At 40.3% G+C, this 14,754-nt stretch overlaps 1 protein-coding gene across 9 annotated transcripts in view; it reads right to left on the reverse strand.

Moving 5' to 3' along the window:
- AKAP9 (A-kinase anchoring protein 9) overlaps positions 1–14,754 on the reverse strand; it is a 166,566-nt gene that overhangs the window by 121,299 nt on the left and 30,513 nt on the right. For all 9 annotated transcript variants that reach the window (NM_001375381.1, NM_001082351.2, XM_051852748.2 and 6 more), the window contains 1 exon segment: positions 9,038–9,082. In NM_001375381.1, the coding sequence (NP_001362310.1) occupies positions 9,038–9,082 (45 nt within the window).

Below are 14,754 nucleotides of genomic sequence, written 5' to 3' on the forward strand. Positions count from 1 at the left end.
TGGGGAAAAAACGAAAAGATGGAAGATCTCACTCTCTATAACTTTGCCTTTCCATAAAAAAATACATATATATATATAAAAATATATATATTCCCCTCTTTTACCCTAATGGTACAAAAATCAACTTCATCCTCATCCATCTGGTAACTATTTGCAATTCTATGGTAAGAGAATCCACATAATGAAATTCATACTACTGAAATATGGCAGGCAGACTAGTCTAACGGGAGGATTAAATTGTTCTGGGCCACACAGTTTGGAATGTAAAAGTCCTAAATAAGAGTTCTCCATCAGTTTTACTCCTTTGCTTTTATATTAAGGATAATTTCTGAAAAATTAAACTACAGCAAAAATAATTAACTTTTATGATAACATAATGTTGTAATTAATGAAAACTATTAGAAGGTAAGAGTACTGATTCAATCAAGATTATTAATATCAACTCATTTGCACTGTTTCAAATTAAATATTCTAAATTTCAATTAGCTTCTCTTGATTCTGAAATGAAGCATTCTGATAACTGTCTACTATAGCATGATAAAAGTATTATGAATATCTTCAAATATATTAAGTAACAGTTATTTAAGGGACAATGTTATCAGTATTACATAAATTAGTTATCTACTTATAATAATTCATTGTATAATCTTATGTAGCCAATGTTCAGTTTAATTTTTCCCAAATCAGTTAAATTTTATATTTTAACAACTTCTTAAACTACTACAAGACTATTTTTCAAAACTTGATTATAATTATAATAAATGTAAAAACCTTTCAATATTAATTTAAAATGTATACATCATAGAAATAGGCAATTAATTATTCACCAGAACTAAGCTAAAACAGACTATATTCCAAAATTAGAATAGGAACACACAACAGAATATTAACAAGCATTAACAGTCAGAATTATTTTAATGTAATTATTTTATTGATAGTTAATGGGTAGAATATTAAGCTCTTCTAACATTAGCCTTCCAACATTACACTTGGTAGCCTTAAATGAAAGTCAATAATCTGAAAAATAAAGATCAGATTAATAAGATTCCTTCAACTGAAAAAGGTCAGTCAACTTCCTCAAGGTCAGTTATTCAGCCTTCAGCCTGTGTTAATACTTTTTTTTTTTTTTTTTTACAGGCAGAGTGGACAGTGAGAGAGAGAGAGAGAAAGGTCTTCCTTTGCCGTTGGTTCACCCTCCAATGGCCACCATGTCCGGTGCACCGCGCTGATCCGAAGGCAGGAGCCAGGTACTTATCCTGGTCTCCCATGGGGTGCAGGGCCCAAGCACTTGGGCCATCCTCCACTGCACTCCCTGGCCACAGCAGAGAGCTGGCCTGGAAGAGGAGCAACCGGGACAGAATCCGGCGCCCCGACCGGGACTAGAACCCGGGGTGCCGGCACCGCTAGGCGGAGGATTAGCCTAGTGAGCCGCGGTGCTGGCCTGTGTTAATACTTGTATGTTTTCTGATTCACAGAAGATTTACTCAGTCTGAAGTCTTGAGGATCTGCAAAACTACAAGTAAGATACATTTTAAACTTAAAACTTTTATGGAGGTAAGTATCCTAACATGCTGATCAGAAGAAAGAGAATTTTCATTTCGTAACTATAAAATGGTCCTCACACAAAATCTCATCCTTTCAGTGGCCATTACTTTAAAAATGTTAAAGAATAACTCATTCTTGCTGGCATTGTGGCGTAGTGGGTAAAGCCACCGTCTGCAGTGCTGGCATCCTATATGGGAGCTCGTTCGTGTCTCAGTCCCTCTACTTCCTGTCCAGCTCTCTGCTATGGCCCCTGGGAAAGCAGTAGAAGATGGCCCAAGTCCTTGGGCCCCTGTACCCATGTGTGAGACCTGGCTCCTGGCTTTGGATCGGCCCAGCTCCGGTTGTTACAGCCATTTGGGGAGTGAATCAGCAGATGGAAGACCTCTCTTTCTCTCTCTCTCTCTGCCTGCCTCTGCTTCTATTAACTCTGCCTTTCAAATAATAAGTAAATCGTTAATCACACACATGAGTAATGACTTACTCATGAATAAGTCATAAGATTTTATGTTATTATACTTAATTTGAAAACATATTCACAAACAGTAACAGATGTTTTAATAAAAAATAAGAATCTGATGATTCATAAAAGTTCAGCTGACTCATGAAGTTGGCCAAGTAACCATTAAGGTTAGGATTATTCATTCAAAGTTGTTTGGCACAGTGTCTGACTCCACTTGGGACACCCTCATCCCACATACCAGAATGCCTGATTCGGGTCTCAACTACTCTGCTTCTGGTCCAGCTTCTTGCTAATGCCTATCATCCATGCGGGAGACCTGGACTGAGTTCCACCGTACTTTATGGTTACAAGCTGTCTCCAGCTTCAGCAAGACATTTCACAAATGCCATGAATCATACAAGCAACTTAAGAAGTACAAAATTAATCACATGAAATCCAGAATGAGAGAATATGCCTTACTATTTCACCTTTCTATATACAGCAAAGCAAATTTATTTCCATGACTTGTCTCTATAGTGTCCATAACATCACCAACTTTCTGCAAATAATCTAGTTCAAAGGGTGTAAAAAATAATTCATATAAATATGGCATTCTGGACATGAAATGCACATTCATCAAGGAATGGAGATGACTGCATGCAAATTTAGGGCATTTTCTTCCTAGCTTTTTTTTCTCCAGTGTACATAATAGAATATATATTTATGCAGAAAAGATTTGGAATAAAATTATTTCACTAATTCATTCTAGGATGGAACTCATGTTTCAATCCTCAAGTACACTAGCCACAGAAGTCAGAAAAATTGCACACACATCATACCTACATACACATAATTCCAAATTAAATTCTAGTTAAATATACTATTAGAATCTGAAATTCTTCTGAGAATAATTTGTTCGAGGCATCCTCACCACTTGTTTTGGATAAACATACTGTGAAGAAAAGAACATTTCTGGTGGAGATCAATAACTAAGCTTTGCTGAATATCTGCTATATGCCAAACATTGCACTAAATATTCTCAAGTTAAAACTGAGACCAGTATCCTGGGAAGTAGATATTACTAACCCACGTTTTACAGATAAGGACAATGTATTTCAGAGTTTATGTGTCCAAGTTTATATATCTCAGATGAGAAGTTTAAATTTGTTTTTAAAAGATTTATTTATTTATTTGAAAGGCAGAGTTACAGAGAGGCAGAGGCAGGGAGAGAGAGAGAGGTCTTTCATCCGATGGTTCACTCCCCAGATGGCTGCAACAGCCGGAGCTGCACCAATACGAAGCCAAGAGCTTCCTCCAGGACTCCCACACAAGTGCAGGGGCACAAGAACTTGGGCCATCTTCCACTGTCTTCCCAGGCTATAGCAGAGAGCTGGATCTGAAGTGGAGCAGCCGGGAGTCCAACCGGTGCCCATTTGGGATGCTGACAATGCAGGCGGCAGCGATACCTGCTATGCCACAGCGCTGGCCTCAAGAAGCTTAAATTTGAACATAGAAGTTTTTGGCTCTAAAGTCCCTGATCATTTTTATCACCTAACTTCCCTTCATACAAGAAAAATGATAGTGATATTCAGACAGAAAGAAGACTCCAAAAAGTTCACGGAAAACCAGAATTAAAAAATAAAAATTTATTCTACTGCTGCTGAAAAAAAAAAAAAAAAAAAACCTGAAATCCATGCGTGCGTTTTCCATAATACACCTTTCCTATAAACTTGTTACAGACCTCTATACAAGATAATTATGGGGCTTGTGATTTAAACTACATGATTTTTGAAATTTTAGAATGTTCCAACGCAAACCAGACAAGTCAGGATCATTAATTTTGCAAATCTGGCATTTGTAGTGAAGCTGCATTTCATTTGGCACGGGAGGTAGGGGTGGCCCCAAGAGTTCCAGTACAGAAAGTATTACAGAGTGAGATTTATTCCTTGCAGTATATATTTTATCCTAAGAGATTCTTTTGCCTCCTGAAAGTGTGACTATGACTTAGAAGTCCCCTGAAATTCTAGTTCAACCAAGCTAGTTTAATATCACTAAATAGAATTGCTAAATCTCCTAAACTAGCCAAGAGCATCAGAGACTAACTAGTAACTCTGCAATGGCCTGGGAAAGCAGTAGAGGATGGCCCAAGTTCTGGGCCCCTGCACCTGTGTGGGAGACCTGGCGGGAGCTTCTGGCTCCTGGCTTCGGATCGGCACAGCTCCAGCCCATGGAGGCAAAATGGAGAGGGAGCCAGCGGATCAAAGATCTTTCACTGCCTCTCCTTCTCTTTCTGTGTAACTCTTTAAATTAATAAATAAATCAATCTTAAAAATTTTTTTGTAGTACATTAAAATATCATTTATAATCCAAAACCAAATCAAAAAGATCATTATCACAATCAAGAGGGATTTATCCCCGTAATACAAAGGTGGTTCAACGTTCACAAATGAATAAATACCATAATCACATCAACAGAATGAAGAAAAAAACCCATAAGGTCATCTCAATAGATGCAGAGAAAGCATTTGATAGCATTCAACACTCCTTCATGGTTTAAAACAAAACAAAACAAAACAAAAAAAACCTCTACAAGTTAGCTACAGAAGGAACATACCTCAAAGTTATAAAGGCTATATATGACAAGCCAATAGCCAATACCACTGAACAGGTAAACCTGAACGCACTTTCCCTCGAATCTGGAGCAAGAAAAGGATGCTCACTTTCACCACTCGTATGCAATTCCATATAGCGCCGGCGCCGTGGCTCAATAGGCTAATCCTCCGCCTTTCGGCGCTGGCACACCGGGTTCTAGTCCCAGTCGGGGCGCCAGATTCTGTCCCGGTTGCCCCTCTTCCAAGCCAGCTCTCTGGTGTGGCCCGAGAGTGCAGTGGAGGATGGCCCAAGTGCTTGGGCCCTGCACCCATATGGGAGACCAGGAGAAGCACCTGGCTCCTGCCTTTGGATCAGCGCGGTGCGCCGGCTGTGGCGGCCATTGGAGGGTGAACCAACGGCAAAGAAAGACCTTTCTCTCTGTCTCTGTCTCTCTCACTGTCCACTCTGCCTGTCAAAAAAAAAAAAAAAAATTCCATATAGCACTGGAAGTTCTAACAAGAGCAATTATGGAGGAGAAAGAAATAAAGGGCATCAAAATTAGGAAAGAGAAACTAAAATTATCCATGTTTTCAGATGACATATTACACATGGAAAAGCCTAAACATTCCACCAAAGAGCTGTTAGAATTGATAAGCCGATTCAGTAAAGTTGTGGATTACAAAATACACATACAAAAAACAGTAGCCTTTTTAAACGTTAATGATGAACTCACTGAAAGAGAAATCAACAAAGAAATCCCATTCATAATAGCCACAAAAAATCAAATATCTGGAAATAAATTGAACCAAAGAAGTGAAAGTTCTCTACAATGAAAATTATCAAAACACTGATGAAATAAATGACCAAGGACACAAACAGAAAAATGGAAGGCTATCTCTTGTTCACAGAGTGGGAAGACGCACCATCATGAAAATGTGTATACTACCTACAGCAATCTACAGATTCAATGCAATTCCTATCAAAATACCAATGACACTCGTTACAGAACTAGGAAAAGCAACTCTAAAATAAATATGGAATCATGGGCGCCGGCACTATGGCACAGTGAGTTAAGGTCCTGGCCTGAAGCGCCATACCCCATATGGGCGCTGGTTCGAGACCTGGCTGCTCCACTTCCGATCCAGCTCTCTGCTATGGCCTGGGAAAGCAGTGGAGGATGGCCCAAATCCTTGGGCCCTGCACCCGTGTGGGAGACCGGAAGAAGCTCCTGGCTCCTGCCTTCAGATAGGCACAGCTCCAGCCATTGTGGCCAATTGGGGAGTGAACCATCGGATGGAAGACCTCTCTCTCTCTCTCTCTCTGCCTCTCCTGTCTCTGACTTTCAAATAAAATAAATAAATCTTTAAAAAAAATATGGAATCATAAAAGACCCACAATAGCCAAAGTGATCCTGAACAAGAAAAATCAAGCTGGGGGGAAATCACAATACCTGGCTTCAAAGCATACACAAAATTCTAGTAATTAAAACAGCATGGTACTGGCATGAAAATCAACACATACATCAATGGAATGGAACAGAGCACCAACAAATTCATCTGAGTACATCTAGCTAAGGGATTTCTGACCAAAGTGGAATGAAGATAATCTCTTTAATAAACGGTGCTGGAAAAATTGGATGTGTAGAGGCAGAGGAATAAAATGAGACCCACACCTCTCACTGTATACAAAAGTCAACTCAAGGGGCTAGCATTGTGGCATGGAGTTAAGCTGCTGACTCCAACACCAGCATACCATATGGGAGCCAGTTGAAGTCGCAGATGCTCCACTTAGATATAGCTCCCTGCTAATGCCTCTGGGAAAGCAGCAGAGGATGGCCTAAGTGGTTGGAACCCAGCTACCATGTGGGAGACCTGGGTGAGGCTCCTGGCTCCAGTCTGTCCAGCTCCAGCCTTTGCAGCCAGCTGGGGAGTGAACCTGTCTGTCCGCCTGTCTCCCTCCCTCCCTCCCTCCCTACGTCTCTCTCTCTCTCCCAGCAGAGTCTTAGTTTTTCTCTCTTTCTGTTTCTGTAACTAATTTTCAAAATAAACCAATCAGTCTTCCAAAATACACATGAACTCAAGATGGATAAGAAATGATAAACACAATGAAAAGAAATCCAACAGAATGGGAAAAGGAAATCTGCAAACTATTTATCCAAGAAAGGATTAATATCCAGAATTTAACAGCCACTCAAAACGTAACAACAACAACAACCAACCAATCCAGTGAAAATATGGGTAAAAGACCTCAACAGACAGTTCTCAAAAAAAGAAATTCAAATGGCCAACAAATATATGAAACAATGTCAGTATCACTAGCTATTAGGGAGGTATGAATCAAAACCACAGTGAGGTATCACCTTACCCCTTTCAGAATGGCTAAAATCCAAAACACAGAGAGTAACTAGGATGTGGAGAAAGGGGAACATTATATGCTGTTGATAGGAATGTAAATTAGTGCAGTCACTGTGGAAAACAGTGTGGAGAATTCTTCAAAAACTACAAATAGATTGCCATACAATCCAGCAATCCACTGCTGGGTATATACCCAAAAGACACAAATACATTGCAAAGAGATACCTGCACCACCATGTTTAGAGCAGCACTGTTCACAATCGCCAAAATGTGGTACATATTCACAATGGGATATTTAGCTATAAAACAGAATGAAATGCTATCATTTGTATAAAAATGGACGCAAATGGAGGACTGAGTTAAATGAGCCTGACACAGAAAGACAAACATTACATGTTCTCCCATGTATGGGAGCTACAATTTAAAAATAAATAAATAAAACTCATTTGCACCTTACTTTGAACACATCACATATATACCAGATATTACAGACATATAATTTCAATTTATTTTTCTAGACCACATAATCCCCACCAATTTTTTAATTTTAAAAATGTAGACAAACAATGTCTTGGGGCCAGCGCTGTGGTGTAGCGGGTAAAGCTGCTGCCTGCGGTGTCAGCATCCAATATGGGCACTGGTTGGAGTCCCGGCTGTTTCACTTCCTATCCAGCTCTCTGCTATGGCCAGGGAAAGCAGTAGAAGATGGCCCACGTCCTTGGGCCCCTACACCCATGTGGGAGACCCGGAGGAAGCTCCTGGCTTCAGATCGGCACAGCTCCAGCCATTGTGGCCATCTGGGGAGTGAACCGGGAGATGAAAGACCTCTCTCTCTATCCCTCCCTCTGCCTCTCAAAATAAATAAATCTTAAAAAAAAAAAAGTCTCATTGTACTAAGAATTTCCTATTAATTTATTTTTATAAAAAGTACCTGAAAATTAGCATCGTTTGATATCTTTAGTTTTTCAAATCTACATTAATAAAACTAATTTTTGCTCTATTATCCAATGTAAGAAAATTAACCAAATGTCATCACATGTATGGAATGGTCTAATTTATAGCTAACTGGCTTGTAAAATTTATTTTTCATTTTAATGTAAAGAGAAAAATGTACTTGTGGCTTTTCTAGTTGCCACATAAGATAAAAGTTCAAGTGTCAAAGCATCTGCGACTTTCAATCAAGAAAGACAAGCTGTAAGAAGGCATTTAGAAAAGGTGTTGTCATAGATGAGCTGCAAATTTGAAGTCACAGAGCAGACTCTGAATTACAAGTGGCGATTATCCCTTAGGGACAACGTCACACCATCTAAATCAGTATCCACTTATTTAACACTGGCTAATTATTTCCTTGACCAGACTACTAGAAAGTATATTCCCAGCTTTGAAAGAATTAAACTTCTCAAGTGCCAAAGTTTTGCCCCCATTAACAATCTAAAATGGTAATGTGTTTATGTAAGGACATGATTTTTTTTTTTCCTGTTAGAAAGCTACAATAAATTGAGACTTGTGGAATACACTGAGCTGCTGAACCATTCAGAGTAAGGAACAGTTTTCCCTGTTGTCAAATTTTGGGAGAAATGACAATCATATCTAAACGAGTAACAAAAAGGCAACAAAATGACACGTACAACCACCACTACAAAAGAAGGTGCTCTCTAATGTGGCCAGCCTACGTACTAACCTTGATCACCTAAAATAAAAATCACTATTGCAACACTAATAAACTAATGTTCATATAATTAACTAGAACTCAAGCATTTTTAAAAAGCATTACTCAAACAAAATATCCTAGATTATAAAATTTTTATTGCTAAATATGGACACCAGACAATGGAAATGTATCTCAGACACTCAGTATCACTTTCCCATAGACTAAAATAAGGTCTATATCTAAATAAAGACCAAGTTATTCAAATAGCTTTAAGACCTTAATGATCAATAAAACTTAATCTTCAAGTTGTCTAGTCATTTCCATTATATTGTTATATAATGTTATACAATTACAGAAGTAAAAAAGTTATAAGAAATAAAGCATCAACAATCAACAATTTTAATTATATAAAGTACCAATTTTATTTATGCATTTTAAATAATATAATTGTCTTACCTCTGAACTATAATCATCTGCTGTGGTTGAAATTTCACTCTCCGGCTAAAACAAAAGTAAAAATCAATTAAAATTATGCTTTTTTTTTTTTTTTTGCTAAGTATCATACTTATAAAAATTACTAGAAAATTAGTGAATATTATGCAAATCCTTAGAACTTTCATGTAACTATGAAACACAATGGCTAAATAATGCATTTTAAGCTTATCACTAGGTTTTTTTTTTTTTTTTTGGACAGGCAGAGTTAGACAGTGAGAGAGAGAGAGAGAGAGAGAGAGAGAGAGAGAGAGAGAGAGAGAGAAAGGTCTTCCTTCTGTTGGTTCACCCCCCAAATGGCCGCTATGGCCGGCACACTGTGCCGATCTGAAGCCAGGAGCCAGGTGCTTCCATGTGGGTGCAGGGACCCAAGCACCTGGGCCATCCTCCACTGCCCTCCCAGGCCACAGCAGAGAACTGGACTGGAAGAGGAGCAACCGGGACAGAACTGACACTCCAACTGGGACTAGAACCCGGTGTGCTAGTGCCGCAGGCGGAGGATTAGCCTAGTGAGCTGCGGCGCCGGCCACTAGGTATTTTTTTTTAAATACACAAGAATCACAGGTACTATCACAAAGGGTCTTGTATATAATACATAAAATATTTGTAAGACAAAAGAAACAAATGAAATGTAATTCCTGTAATATTTGTACTTATTTTAAAGTTCTAACATATCACTGTCAGAAAAGTTCAATTTCTTCAAAAGAGTCATTAAATCTTCACACTCAAAAAGTAACTTGAAAAACAGCAAAAGCCAACTTTTGTTACTATAACACATTTGCAGCTTTCAAAACACTTTCAAGAGGTGGGACTTGGATATGAAGTGAGTGGCTTTTCCAAGCTTCCCTCAGCTGAGAAGTTGTAGGAAAAGTCAAGGAGCAAACCCAAATTTTCTGATTCCAAAAGTACTATCTCCTCTCTTCACCCTCTCAGGGAATCTAAAACCACTGCACTGGTCAAAGTAAGGTCCATTCATTCAACAAATACTGTCACTGTCCCTGTTCTCATAACTATGGTATTCAACATGCAATCCAAGTTCTAAGTCTCCTTCTCCATGAAGCATTAACTGTGCCAGCAACAGAATTGAACCCGCCTCTCCTCTAAATTCCTGCTAACAGTGGTCCTGACTCATGAGGCAAAGCCCTCTTTTAAATCTAAGATGTTTTCATGATGCAGCCCCTCCCCATCATTGATTAAGTGTATACTAGAAAGTGTGGTACTAAAAGTAAAGGGGTAAGGGGCCAGTGCTGTGGCATAGCAGGTAAAGCTGCAGTCTGTGGTGCTGGCATCCCATACAGGTGCCAGTTCGTGTCCCAGCTGCTCCTCTTCCAATCCAGCTCTCTGCTGTGGCCTGGGGAAGCAGCAGAAGATGGCCCAAGCCCTTGGGCCCCTGCACCCTCATGGGAGACCCGGAAGAAGCTCCTAGCTTCAATTGGCCCAGCTTCAGCTATTGCAGCTATCTGGGAGTGAACCAGCAGATGGTTCACTCTGTCTCTGCCTCTCTGTAACCCAGCCTTTCAAATAAATAAATAAATCTTTAAAAAAAATTCAACACTCCTATATGATAAAAACACTCAATGAACCAGGCATAGAAAGGGAACTTCGACAATCTGATGAAGGGCACCTACAAAAAAATCCAACAGCTAATATAATACTCAATGGTGAAAATCTGAAGGCTTTCCCTGACAGAAGAATCAATGCAAGAATGTCTGCTCTCATCACCTTTTTCTTTTTAAAAAAATTTTTTTTTAATTTTTTGACAGGCAGAGTGGACAGTGAGAGAGAGAGACAGAGAGAAAGGTCTTCCTTTGCCGTTGGTTCACCCTCCAATGGCTGCCGCGGCCAGCGTGATGCGGCCGGCGCATCGCACCGATCCGATGGCAGGAGCCAGGTACTTATCCTGGTCTCCCATGGGGTGCAGGGCCCAAGTACTTGGGCTATCCTCCACTGCACTCCCTGGCCACAGCAGAGAGCTGCTTGAAAGAGTTACAGAGAGAAACAGGGAAAGAGAGAGAGAGAGGATCTTCCCCCAACTACTCCACTCCCTAGATGGCTGTAGCAGCCAGGGCTGGGCCAGACTGAAGCCAGGAGCCAGGAGCTTCTTTGGGATTTCCCATGTGGATGTGGGCCATCTGCTACTTTTCCTAGGCCATTAGCAGTGAGCTGGATTGGAAGTGTAGCAGCTGGGACTCGAACTGGCAACTGTATGGGATGTCAGTGTTGCAAGTGGCAGCTTTACCTGCTATGCCACAATGCTGGCCTAACTCTTACCACTTCTTTACAAAACTCTGCTGAAGTTCTGGCTGTGGTAATTAGGCAAGAGAAAGGAATAAAAGAGAGGAAGATTGGGAAGGAAGAATTTAAGTATTTCTAGTTACAGATGATATAATCTTATATCTAGGAAAAAAATCCAAAGAATTTTCAAAAAACAAAGAGCTAATGGAGGAATTCAGCAAAGATGAAGAATACAAGATCAGTTGTATTTTTATATATAATCAATAAACAAACAGAAAATAAAGTTATGAAAAACAATTTAATTTATGACAACAACAGAAAATGATAAAATGTTTAGGGATAACAGGAACAGGAAAACCTCTCACAAGAGATAATATAGATAATCAGTCACACCTGAAACCTGCATTTATCACCTAAGTGTTTTATTGTAACCTTAAAAGCCTTTTTGATATGTATATCTTTTGTGCTCCTTCTTGTAAACAACTGGTCATGTTTAAATACTACTGGATTTGTTGATCAGGAAAAAAAAATGTTTAGGGATAAAAGAGCAATAAACTGCTTAGGAATAAACTTAAACAAACAAATGCTTTGCATGTAGAAAACTAAAAAATAACATCATCAGAAATTAAAGACCTAGCGCCGGCACACCGGGTTCTAGTCCCGGTTGCCCCTCTTCCAGGCCAGCTCTCTGCTATGGCCAGGGAGTGCAGTGGAGGATGGTCCAGGTGCTTGGGCCCTGCACCCCATGGGAGACCAGGAAAAGCACCTGGCTCCTGGCTCCTGCCAGGATCAGCGCGGTGCGCCGGCTGCAGCGGCGGCCATTGGAGGGTGAACCAACGGCAAAGGAAGACCTTTCTCTCTCTGTCTCTCTCTCTCACTGTCCACTCTGCCTGTCAAAAAAAAAAAAAAAAAAAAAAAAAGAAATTAAAGACCTAAACAAATGGAAAAAAGATACCCCGTGTTCAGACTGGAAGACAATATTGTTAAAATGACAGTACTCAACTACAGATTCAACATAACCTCTGTCAAAATTCCTTACTATCCTCTTACGGAGAGAAGGAAAACCTTATCATAAAAAAGGTTCACTAAGAGGAGAGGGAGTGGGAAAGGGGAGGGTTGTGGGAGAGAGGGACGGTATGGGGGGGAAGCCATTGTAATCCATAAATCGTACTTTGGAAATTTATATTCATTAAATAAAAGTTAAAAAAAAAAAAAGGTTCACTAGGCTAATCCTCCGCCTGCGGCGCCGGCACACCGGGTTCTAGTCTCAGTTGAGGTGTCGGTTCTGTCCCGGTTGCCCCTCTTCCAGTCCAGCTCTCTGCTGTGGCCCAGGAGTGCAGTGGAGGATGGCCCAAGTGCTTGGGCCCTGTACCCGCATGGGAGACCAGGAGGAAGCACCTGGCTCCTGGCTTCAGATAGGCACAGTATGCTGGCCATAGCAGCCATTTGGGGGGTGAACGGAAGGAAGACCTTTCACTCTGTCTGTCTCTCTGTCTAACTCTGCCTGTCAAAAAGAAATTTTTATATGGAAATTCAAGGAACCCAGAGCAGCAAACACAATCCTGAAAAAGAAGAAGGTTGGCAGACTCACACTCACTGATTACAAACATGTTAGAAAACCACTGGGATCAAGCCTGGGGACCACCTGCAAAGGTGAAACAGAGATCTGCAGAACACAACTGAGAGGCTGGAAAGGAACCCTGAATTTTACAGTCATTGACGATTTACTGGGGAAAATTGTCTTCTCAATAAACTGGGCTGAGACAACCAGACATGCACGTGTAGTGGTAACTCACAACACATATAAAAACTGAAAAATGGATCAAAGGCCAAAATATAAGAATTATAAGTATAAAAGAAAACTTAGATGTACATCTTCACAATCTTGAATTTGACAATGGTAGTCTTCGTATCTGACACCAAGAGCACAAGCAACTAAAGAAAAAACAGGTGAATTGTACTTCATCAAAATGTAAAACTTTGTGCAAAGAACAGAATCAAGAAAGTGAAAACAAACATAAAATGAAAGATACCATTTGTGAATCACATGTTTGATATGAAAGCAGTTGATCCTTATTATTCACAGACCGTGTACTTGCGAATTCACCTGCTCAGTAACACTTATCAGTAACCCTCACATCAGTAGTTGTAGCACACTCACCATCATTTGCGGACAAAAACAGGACAGTGAAAAGCTCCAGTTACCCAACAACACATTTCTAGCTGAGACAGAACAAGGCAACACTTTGCTTTCCTGTTTCAGCTCTGTAATGCTCCTGCTGTTCTGTCCAGGGCATTTTTGTGCTTTTCTGTTGGCAAGTTCCACCACTTAAAATGGTCCCCAGCTGACATACTCTCAAGTGCTCCTCAGAGCAGGAGGCTACAAAGAGCTTTGTGAGAAACTATATGCTAGATAAGCTTTGCTAAGTATGAGGTACACTGATGATGGCTGTGTTCAATGTTAACACACTGATAGTATATAGTAAATAAAGGATAGTAGAAATACATACCAAAGATGATTATGGATAAACTGCTTGACAAAAATGTGGTGACCAGTGGCTCATAGGAACCTGTCATTTCCTTTAAGAGCCAAGGTTCAGTATATGCAAATTCACCGCTCATGCTAATTATATAGAACACAACTATAGCAGATAACAAGAAATGCCTGTATCTGAAGAATGAGTAATTGCTACAAACCCCATAGTTACGTCTCCAAGTTCCATCCCATTCTTCTCACATTGCATTTTTGCTCTTCCAAGATGAGCTTTCCCACCCTAAGGATGGCCAGCACATCTCCATGGCTTCCCCAAAGCTTAAACCCCTACGTATCCAAAACCTGCTGTTTCCACATAAATATGCTGTGGTACAATCCAAACGTTGATCATCCTCTGACCTGTCCAATAGTCTTCCACCTAAGTAACCTATCCTCTATTCCTGGTCGTAATGGCCCCATCATCCAATCTACCCTTAGCTTCTCCCTTACCTCTTCCTTTTTAAAATATATTTGTCAGAATTTTTTTAAACAAATTCTATTTACTTTTTAAAAAATATATTTGAGGGGCCGGAGCCGTGGCTCACTTGGTTAATCCTCCACCTTGCAGCACCAGCATCCCATATGGGTGCCGGGTTCTAGTCCCAGTTGTTCCTCTTCCAGTCCAGTTCTCTGCTGTGGCCTGGGAGGGCAGTGGAGGATGGCCCAAATGCGTGGGCCCCTGCACCCGCATGGGAGACGAGGAGGAAGCACCTGGCTCCTGGCTTCGGATCGGCGGAGCGCCAGCCGTAGTGGCCATTTGGAAGGAAGACCTTTCTCTCTCTCTCTGTCTATAACTCTGTCAAATAAAAAAAAAAAATTTTTTTTTTTTTGAAAGGCAGAGAGACAGAGCCCAAGACTGAGGGATGAGGGGTAAAGATAGAGGGAAATCTGTTGTTTCACTCTCCAAATGCCT

The sequence above is a fragment of the Oryctolagus cuniculus genome, chromosome 16, assembly GCF_964237555.1.
Source record: "Oryctolagus cuniculus chromosome 16, mOryCun1.1, whole genome shotgun sequence".
Lineage (NCBI taxonomy): Eukaryota > Metazoa > Chordata > Mammalia > Lagomorpha > Leporidae > Oryctolagus > Oryctolagus cuniculus.